An 11,520-nucleotide genomic window follows, 5' to 3' on the forward strand; every position below is an offset into this window, starting at 1 on the left:
GCGGCGGAGTAGCTGCGCTTCTAAACGTTAACTGGTATCGATCTACTTTTACTTGTTTCAAGTTTTCAAATGACTTTATCGACTGTCTAACTTTAAGGTGAAGTCCAAAACACCTGAATAAATACAAATATGTTTATGTTACCAATATCTACATGTCTCCAGACTGCACATCACCTGCGCTATCTGTCTTCACCGAAAAATTTACTGAATTCTCCGTTACTGTCTTCAGTGATTCACTTTCAATTGTATGTGGTGATTTCAATTCATGTGACTGTAGCTTCCTTAAATCACTAGGTTAACGAAATGTAGTAGATTTTCCTACTCGTTTGAATGCTCATCTAGACTTGGTTTTCATTAATGATGTGGGTACATGTGTGACTCGCAAACGTGCTCCATTGTCTTGTTCGGATCACTGTATAATTCGTGTTCTACCTAAAGTATATGGTAAACATGGAAAGAGTACACACATACACCGTACCAAAAAAGTAATATACAGGAATTACTCAGAAGAAAATTTACAAAATCTAAAAAACATGTTTCGTACGACTAACTGGGAATTATTTACAGATGACTCACTGAAAAACACTGATGCTATCACCTGTTATCTTAAATTCTTTTTTGATATTTGCTCTCCTACTGAAACCTCCTTATTAAGTTTTGATCGACTTACATCTCCACAACTAGAACGATTACGGAGGGTAAAAGAAATAATGAACAAGGAGAAAACCCCATTAAAGTTCGTAAGCTAAATGGTCTAATAAATTTAGAGATTGGACGTCTCAGCTCTCTGTTTACTCCAAAATTCCTATCTTGTAAAAACTCGCCACGTATGTGGGAACTTGTAACAGCTCAGGTTGGTTGGTTAAGAGTTGACCCCAAACAACCAAGCATATGCTAAAACAGTATTGTTCAAGTATTCATTCACTTCCTAACCTTTTGTAAGCGTTATATTCCCTATTATCTTATATTGAATGTTGAGAGCCTTTGTCTGAACAGATAATCCCACACTCCACTGTGACTGCGCGAAGATCGAAATAAAGACCTATTCACTACTTCTCTGGTTTCTTCTATCAATAGCACGAGGGTTTCCTTAAGGCACGGAAGTGGTGAGCCCTTTTTGAACACAAATTTAACCTCATTTCTGTCATTAATTTTTTTTTACTTAATCGTAAAAGTAGACCTGATTATCCGTAAACTAAGTTGAGTATATAACTAGTTTATTCCGTATTATCTTAAGTTATTCGTGTTATAGTAACCATTTTTCGTGCCAACTTTATTGCTATATTTGTCACATACCTCATGTCAGACTCAATAGAAACCCATAATCTGGAGGATTTGTCACCAGTGGAGATAGACACTGTTATGACTACGAAATCCCGACTTCCAGAATTTGATCGTAGTGATCCTGAGTTGTGGTTTGCTCAACTAGAGCATTATTTCACGAGACACAATGTTAAATCTGAAGGGATTCGCTATAGAGACTTGTGTTCTATCCTTCCTCCTTCAGTCGCCAAAGAAGTTCGTGACTTGATTTTAGATCCACCATCACCACAACCATACACCATCTTAAGACGAGAGATAATGAACCGTTTATCATTATCAGATAGTCAAAGAATCCAAAGACTTTTTCAAGGTGAAACACTAGGTGATCGGTCGCCGTCACAGTTTTTGCGTCACCTCCAAGTGTTAATGGGTGATAACACAGTGGGTGAAGCAGTCCTAAAACAAGGATGGATACAAGCTCTCCCATGCTACGTCCAACACTGTTTGGATGCACAAGATCCTGAAACCTCATTATCTCATTTAGCGCGTATAGCCGATAGAATAATGGAGAGAGGTCCTCCAACTGGGCCAGGCACAATAAATCACACACAAAAAGTAGAATCAGCAAAAGACCCCGTCATAGAAGGACTCATTGCGAGCGTCAAGAGTCTCATTGAGGCTGTCACCAGAATGCAAATGGGTAATAGAAACAGGAGCAGGTCACCACAACGACCACGATCCAAGTCACAAAACAGGTCACAAATGTCCAGACAACCTGGGCAGTTTTGTTGATACCACTGGAAGTTTGGTGTCAACTCAACCAAGTGCATGCAACCATGCGCCTGGCCTAAGCATAATTCTAAGACAGCGGGAAACGAGTAACCCCTCCCCAGGTCGCGACGACTGAGGAGGGGCGCCTAAACAGTCGCTTGTTTTATGTTAGAGACAGAAACTCTGGCTTGAATTTCTTGGTGGATACTGGCGCTGCTCTTAGCATCATCCCTCAAAATAAAACTGAGATTAGTCGAGAAACATCACCAATTACACTTCAAGCTGCAAATATAACTAAAATTGCGACATTTGGGCAGAAAAACTTAACCCTAGATTTGGGGTTCAGGAGGCAATTCCCTTGGGTTTTCACGGTAGCCGACTTAGATCTGGCAATACTGGGGATGGACCTTCTAGAGAGATACGAATTTCTGGTTGACACCAAGAAACGGCGATTAACACTAAAAGAAACTTCATATTACACAAAAGGCAAAGAAAGTCACATCAGCTCTCTTAATTTGATTCAAACTCCTCCAGTAACAACAGCGAAATTCCAAGATATACTCGCGGAATTTCCAAACTTAACTAAACCAAACCCACAGCCTTCTAAAGACAAACTAAAAGTAAGTCACACTATCAAAACCGAAGGTGTACCGATTTTTGCAAAACCCAGGAGACTAGCACCAGATAAGCTCAAAATCGCTAGGGCCGAGTTTGATTATATGCTACAACTGGGTATTATCCGTCCCTCTGATAGTCAATGGGCATCCCCTTTGCATATGGTCCCAAAGAAGAATGAAGGTGACTGGCGACCGTGCGGGGATTACAGAGCCCTCAACCGTCAAACCGTACCAGATAGGTACCCAATACCGCATATCCAAGATTTCACAAACGGTTTACAGGGTATGAACATATTCACCAAAATTGACTTAGTCAGGGCATATAACAATATCCCAGTGGCTGATGAAGATATCCCCAAGACAGCTATTACAACACCCTTTGGCTTATTCGAGTTTGTACGCATGCCATTCGGCCTGAGAAATGCGGCACAGACATTTCAAAGATTCATAGACAATCTACTTCGAGATATGCCATTTGCGCAGGGGTATATAGACGACTTGTTAATTGCCAGCCCCGATTTGCAATCACATGAACAGCATGTAAAAACAGTGTTAAAAAGACTGAATGAACATGGAATAAACATACATCAAAGTAAGTGTGTTTTCGGTGTTCAAACTTTAGGATTCCTCGGTCACACAATAAGCCCAGAAGGGATTAAACCGATCAAAAAAGAAGTAGACACCATTAAACAATACCCCATACCTAGTTCTCTTACACAACTGAGAAGTTTTCTAGGTCTAATTAACTTTTATCGCAGATTCATACCAGGTTGTGCACAATTAATGCAACCTTTGACAGATTCACTAAAAGGAAAACCAAAAGAATTCAAACTGTCTTCTGACGCTGTCGAAGCTATTAGACAGCTTAAAGATAAATTAGCTCAAGCAACTACGTTGATGTATCCGAATTCTCTTTCCCTACTTGCTTTGATGGTGGATGCTTCAGATAAAGCAGTAGGCGGTACCCTTAACCAACTGGTTAAAAACGCCTGGAAACCAATTGCTTTCTTCTCAAAAAGACTCGCTCCAGCAGAAACAAGGTATTCTACCTTCGGGCGAGAACTTCTTGCAATCTACCTAACCATTAAACACTTCCGACACATGTTAGAAGGCAGGGAATTTATAGTCTTTACGGATCACAAACCACTAACGAATGCACTAAAAGCGAGAGCTGATAAATACTCACCTCGAGAAGTCCGACACCTTGACTATATATCACAGTTCACAAGCGATATCCGATATGTCAAAGGTCAGGACAATCAGGCGGCAGATGCTTTATCTAGGCTAGAAATAAACGTGCTACAGCAGTCTACAGTAAACTTCGAGACGTTGAGAAACGAACAAGAGCAGGATCTAGAATTACAAAACCTGCTTAAAACAAACAATTCAAGTCTTAATTTAAAACAGTTCCCATCACCTGTCGATGGTATTCTAATCTACTGTGACACGACCAAGGCAATACCGCGACCTTTCGTTCCCAAAAGTATGCGAAAGTTGATATATAATAACTTTCATTCTTTGTCTCATCCTGGCGCAAAAGCTTCAACAAAACTAATCAATGCCAGATATATATGGCCGAATTTACAGAAGGATGTACACAAATGGGTTAGAGAGTGTTCAGCATGTCAACAATCAAAGATAAATCGTCACACAAATTCACCCATAGGTGTTTTCTCGCAACCGGATGCACGTTTTGTCCATGTGCATATCGACTTGGTAGGTCCTTTACCACGTTCAAACGGTTTTAATTATCTTTTTACATGCATAGATCGATTTACCAGATTCCCTATAGCCATCCCGATAGCGGACATCACAGCGGAAACAGTAGCCAAAGTTTTCATGCAGAACTGGGTAACCATTTTTGGTACACCTATAACAATAACGACGGATAGAGGAGCGCAATTCGAATCCGAACTATTTAATAACTTGGCTAAACTTCTAGGCTCCAATAGGATACGCTGCACTGCATATCATCCTCAGGCTAATGGGATGGTAGAACGTTTTCACCGTCAGCTAAAAACCGCTCTTATATCTCACTCAAACCCCAATCAGTGGACAGAATTCCTACCGTTAGTTATGTTGGGAATACGAGCATCTGTCAAAACTGACGCACAGTGTTCAGCTGCGGAACTGGTTTTCGGAACAACTCTGAGACTACCAGGTGAATTTATTAACCCTATTACTAACAGTCAAAAACTTAATTTAGAAAATTATGTAGATCAACTACGGGACCACATGTCTAAACTTAAGCCGATTAATACTCGTGAACAATCGCGCTCCGTATATATACCTAAAGACCTAAGCAATTGCACGCACGTCTGGATAAGATGTGACAAAATAAAAGCGCCACTCAGTCCTCCATTTGAAGGTCCATTCAAAGTCGTCTCAAGAAAATCTAAATATTTCGTGATAGAAAAACATGGAAACATCGACACAGTAAGTATTGATAGGCTAAAGCCGGCTTATCTAGATCATGAACCACCATACGTGTTGTTAGATCGTTTAACTGACAAATCCATTACGGAATCGAAATGTAAAGATGATAAATCTTTACAAATGACTAAAACGGTTCTCTGGGCACATCCGATTAGTCAGTCAAGGATGTTGACAGTTTCGGCTGCAGGATAAAATCTAACCACGTAGCTAATCAGACCCTGCATCTACTTAAAAATAATTTTTTTCCTCATTCCGCCTCACATACAACTCCCCAGACCTTTTACCTTGGATATATAAGTGTTATGCTAAATATTTTTTTTAAATACTGGACACATAAGCTAGGTATTCCGAAACGATGGCTGAGGATTTTAATCAAACTCATACAACTAACACTGGCAAATACAACGAATTCAAAAAGCAACCCAGGCGAGTTTTATAATTTCTTTCTCTGGTTAATTAACTATGTTGGTTGTACTTCTTATATATCTGTATACATTTTTCACGTAGACTGGCTATACATATATACCATATGAACTAATTCTAAAAGTTTTCGGTCGAAGATATGTTTAGTAGCTTGATACGACTAATACTACTATTAATAAGTGTTTTTTTAGACAAAACATTTTGGATTAAACCATGGTCAAGTACTTATTAAAGTTCTCATCATTTTTTTTTCTATAGTATTATTATTAATACAAACAAAGAACTTGTGCTGTTCCAATATGGCACTTTGACATATCAATCCGTCCTCTTGTTATCTTTCTCTCATATCTGAGCAATTTATGGACAACAAACGTCGTATTGAAGGGGGTTTTGATGAACAAAAACGTAGGCCCCACGCACTCGAACCTCTGCCCTCCTGAATGCTAGACCGTGTGCCTAGCCATTAGACCACATCAAACCACGGGGGAGTGACTGCAATTTTTCCTTTTATCGACTAATCATTCATAATACTAATGAGTAATAGGACTTACACACTTCTGAGGTGCAAACCAATTCGTTACTTGGATGAATTGACGAAATATTGCTTCAATATATCATGCATACCTAAATCAAACCAGAAAAGGATATTTGACACAACTGTACTTGATCCGCATACTCCACACAATTTTTTTTGCTTCTTAATCGTATATTCGTTTCCGTTTTGTGGATCACTCTGATGCACCCTTGGTTACGCACCTAGTTGTAAAAGGCGGTCATCACTGGCTCAAGGTCATGCATTTGATCGATTTTGTTAAAGAGTCCAACTTCTAGCAAGTTCACCCTTTTACATATATGCATTACAAAAGAGTTTTTTTGTTGTTGTTTTCGTGGTCCTTCGTGCACAAGATATCTACACTATGTCTATTTCCTTCCAGAATACCAATTCGTTCTGGAGGCCAAGCACTTACATGAACCGAACAATTATCAATTGCATTTATGTATTTCCATTTTGCATCTTATTATTTTATGCAGGTAGTGGAGCAGTTCTTCAGGTTTGCTTGATTTTCACCATTACCTTTGAAGTAGACTCTTCTTTACTTTTTACTTGAGGGCGACTCAAGAGGCAGGTGAGTAAACACCTGATAGCCGGTCTGAGCATGGAAAAATCGTACCTCACCAACATGGTGTTGGGTAGCCCGCTCGCGGCACTTCCTCAGATATTCTTATTCCACATTGTCACACTTTCTCTTGAAAGCACGCAGCAAACCGTCAGCGATAGTTGTAGAAAAGATCACATGCTACAAAATAAGATGACAAGCTAGTAAATGAAGAGAAACCATGGACTATCGTTGAAAGCGTTAGTCGTAACTGATTGTAAGTCAAATAGTGAGCGAGTTGATAATTTCGCCTTGGGATGAGAAATAGAACTAAGGTGTTTTCAATAGATAGGTTAATCGAACCGACGTTCCTACGGAAGTCGATTCTAGGGGGAAGCTAATGTAACAGCTCAGGTTGGTTGGTTAAGAGTTGACCCCAAACAACCAAGCATATGCTAAAACAGTATTGTTCAAGTATTCATTCACTTCCTTACCTTTTGTAAGCGTTATATTCCCTATTATCTTATATTGAATGTTGAGAGCCTTTGTCTGAACAGATAATCCCACACTCCACTGTGACTGCGCGAAGATCGAAATAAAGACCTATTCACTACTTCTCTGGTTTCTTCTATCAATAGCACGAGGGTTTCCTTAAGGCACGAAAAACTCTTTAAAGAAATAAAAGGGGATAAAAAGACTAGAAGCGATAACCATCTGAATGTTTGTGACTTGAATAAGTCCTTTGTACGTCGGCCATCTGACATCATGCTCCCTATATCGACAGGTTTGTAGAATAATTATGTTCACAGTTTCACTGAAAATGACGTCCGAAAATGGTCCAAATGGTTGAGGACGGAATAGAAGCAGCTTTCGCTTAACGGGCTTCCGTGTCTAGTAGCAGTGGATCACCAGTCACTTAATTCATCCCAATGTTTAGGACCTGATGGTATCCCAAACCTCCTTTTTAAAAACATGTGCTGGCGTTTTATGTTATCCATTCACGAATATCTTTAACAGGTCCTTCTCAACTAATGTGTTACAGAAACTGTGGAGAAAGATAAAGATAAGCCCTGTACCGAAGGAAGTATCCAGTGATAAAAGTGTGAAATTTAGACCCATAGCAATAACTTCACCTTTTTTTCAAAATAATGGAAAAAAGTGATCCTCCCACTTCAACTTGCAATAAAAGAGCACAGTGATCCATATAAGCTTGCTTATAAATGCAAAAGAAACATCTTAGATGCCGTTGCTGTTCTGCACCACAATATATTGTTCGGACTGGAAAGGGGTAAGAAGTATGTTCAATGCGCTTTTCTGGACTATACTTCTGCTTTTGATTCTATCTTAATAGACATCTTAATTAACAAGTTGATCAGCGTCAACAATGACGGATGGATAACCAATTGGCTATGTTCCTACCTCTCTGGAAGAGAACAGTGCACTGTGTTTAGAGGAAAGTTTTCAACGTATCTGATGTCTTATAAAGGTGTGCCACAAGGAGCTGTTATTTCACCTCTGCTCTTCTCTTTTTTTCTGCATGATCTGTCATCTTCCACAGAAAACACTTTTGTGAAATATGCGGACAACCTCACTGTATGTATGCCCATTGAAATGAACAAATTTTTATCTCGTATTGAATGGTGGTCTGTTGATAATGGTCTCTTACTTAATCCATCTAGAATATCAAGCTGTTAACTTTTGCCTGGGAAATGGATAGAACCAGTACACTATTTTGGGATCCCATAATGCTTGTGCCATTGGAGATTCCTTGATACACACAATGTCGAAGGTCAATCATCTTGGTGTTACTTTTTCCTCTGATATCTTTTAGTCTTCTCATGTTTTTTCTGTTATCGAAAAAGTTTACCATTTGACTTACTACATAAATAGGCTGCATGTTTTTGGGATTACTCACCATTTACTCTTACAATTTGTCAATTCCTGTATATTACCTATTATTCTTTACTGTTCTCCAGTATTCTTTCCCGGGCTTTTGAGAAAAGACTTTGCTGTACTGCGGAGAGTGCTGAAGGCAGTTTGCAAGGTGTTTGGTGAATTTTTTGAGGTTACTATTAATATGGTTGTGGATAGACATCTTAGGTCTTGCAAACTCCTGGCAGGTGTTATCTTATCAGATACTAAGCATACACTTCATTTTTATCTTTCTCTTTGTATATCTTCTGCTTCAACGAGACGTAAATACATTAAAATCTATGCACGCAAGCAAAGCTATAAAAGTTTTGTAATGCCTTACCTAGCAAACATACTCTGTGACGAACAGGTTGTTAGAGTTGACCTAGTAAATAAGCTGTAGATTACGTAGCCTCAGACTCCAAGCTGGAAATATAGGCAGCGTTCCGAATCTTTCGCCTGTGTATCATATTTTCCCATATCGTAAATTGTATTTATACATCCTCAGTAAATTTTTCACTAATTTTGGTATAGTCGTGTTCCTCCATAAAGACGTCTCCCAAATGAAAAACATCAAATGTCTTTAGGTCTATACACATACATAATCTTCTGTCAAATTGGAACCAAAACATGTACACATTTTTCGCTCTTTCTGTGTATGTATATGTACAACCGTACTTTTCTATGCGGTTTTCGCTCACGTTTCGATAAAGAAAGCTTTAAGAAACAATTTCACTTCTGTGTTTTCGAAAGAGTGGAAAGGAAGTAAATGTTTTTGAGTTCAAAGGACCAAGTTTTTTTTCTTTACTACTTGCTATTTAGCACGACTCACAAGGACAAATATGAACGATCAGATATCACTGAAATTTTTCAGATGCCAGAAAATTTTTTATAGACAGAAAAATTAGTTGTGTTTAAATTCTTCTCTAGTAACGTTATGGAGTCCGCACCAATGTTTATGGAGGAGAATGAATTCAAGATCGGTACACAGCCTCGTTTCCTCCCAAAACGTTTAGAGCAGATTAGAAAACAAATAGGGTGGAGTTGGAAGGCTGAATAAAATTAATTTTCTCTTTCTACATAGTTTTTTCCTCTGAGTACAAAAGAGACTATATTTTAAAAAATGTAAGTGAGAATTTAAAAAAATGGTGCCTGGTGGATACCTTTTCAAATATCAAAATCATTAGGGATTCTTTTAATGAACAACATAGCAAATTTGTTCATGGTAAGCAGCACTCACACACATTCAAAGTCAGAACCGGTGTCAGGCAAGACTTTTCACTTTTGCGCCTTCTCTTTTTCCCGATGGTTGGCTGGCTTATGCAGACTTTTGCATCTTAGGAGGACCACAGTAAACAGTGGAGACGTTGTACATGCAACGATTCACTGACATCTTCGATAAAGGTTGCTAAGAGCTTGAATGTCATATCGTCGTAAATGATTGATGAATCACGTCAAAAATTTGCAAGTTCTTTCAGAAACTGTCAGATCAAAATAGCTTTTAATCTGATTAGAGTTCAGCTACACTTTATCTGATGGCCTCTATGGACGAATCTTGAATGATGACATGCCAGTGCGACGATTTACCGTATAGGACACTTTTGGGACCTGTATGAATAATGAACAGAAGGTTACAGGAGTTATGTGACTAATAATTCTGTTTAATATATATCCACATTACGTGTGTCATATCGGTATGTAAAAAGAATGAAGGCGAATTTGCTCTAAAGTATATTATTCTTGTACATATTGATATTAACGCGGTACATCAGTATCAGATGCCGACCTTCAAGTTTTAGACGGTGATAAGAAACAGCATTCTTCCGAGGACCATACACCTTTCAAAGCACCGCCGCAATCCAGTCAATGAAAATGATATCGGACAACTTTGTTCTTTAAGTCTGTGTACTGCGAGTCGATAGTTGACGTTGAGTTAGCAATTACGTTTAATACTGTTTTCGTTGGGCAATACATCAATGCATAGCATTCGACATCTAGTTTTATAAAAGTTCTACAAGCAGTTTACCAAGTGCCATGTTGCCGAAATTCGGTGACAGTCGTATGGATTCAGCTAGAAGATCAGCACTTTGCAGATGGGCTTCTATTAAATACACAGCAACCAATGAACGTGAAGATAGTGAATGAGGATAGAACCTCTGGGACAGTAGCCCCCAACATACACGATGGAAAGAACGCAATTCTAATACATTGAGTAAAAGTACTAATCAAATGTAGAGAAGCTCTGAAAGCGGTATAAACGTTAACTTCCCTGAGGATCATCATTGATAAACGAGAAGGATTTGATGCAGATTTAAACTGGCTGATTGAGAAAGCAAGGAAAGCATTCATAAACTGAATAACATTTCGAACTGGAAACAACTTTCAGCCAACACGAAAGTCAGGATCATGAATAAGAACATCGTATTGCGTGACTTTGAATCCTGGAGATCTTCCACGATCATCACTAAAAAAGAAACAGGTATTAAAAAAGAGTTTTCTACTCAAGACATCCAGATTTTGTTAGCCGTACGTTATCTCCTGCAACATGCTGTGACAAAGAACTTGCAAGCATCCAGCTGGAGAAGAAATCAGGCAAAGATGTAAAACGTGGATAGGTCACACTACTAAAATCAAAGTAGATCACGAGACAGTCCCTAGCCAGGAATTCTCAAGGCTGAAAGAAAAGAAGGAGATCAAAGAACACATCATGCCGAGTATTGTTGACGGATTTCAAAAGGATGAATAGCTTTTGAGGACAATTCGTATGGAGATACCAGTACAGAACGAGTTGGAGGTACTGAATCGGTGACCTGTGCCTCACGAGGAGTAGCAAGCGTATATAGGTAGTCATAACGATGTTAGCATTAATAATATTACTAATCATAAGTTGGTGGACGTGTATCAGGTACAGATTTCCGGATGAAAGACAATGAATTATGGATAGAAAGATACCTTGTTGTCAAGCCTCTTAATAAAGCTGTTCACTGAGGAAACAATGGTTA

General features: G+C 38.8%; 1 protein-coding gene across 1 annotated transcript; it reads left to right on the top strand.

The window, feature by feature from the left end:
* Positions 1-1,299: 1,299 nt before the first annotated feature.
* On the top strand, positions 1,300-2,055 carry Smp_170000 (hypothetical protein; the record flags this gene model as incomplete). The annotated part of the gene is made up of 1 exon (XM_018792271.1): positions 1,300-2,055. The coding sequence occupies one exon, from the start codon at positions 1,300-1,302 to the stop codon at positions 2,053-2,055; it is 756 nt and encodes a 251-aa protein (XP_018644379.1).
* Between the last annotated feature and the right edge of the window lie 9,465 nt (positions 2,056-11,520).

This window comes from Schistosoma mansoni (assembly GCF_000237925.1).
Source record: "Schistosoma mansoni, WGS project CABG00000000 data, supercontig 0424, strain Puerto Rico, whole genome shotgun sequence".
NCBI lineage: Eukaryota > Metazoa > Platyhelminthes > Trematoda > Strigeidida > Schistosomatidae > Schistosoma > Schistosoma mansoni.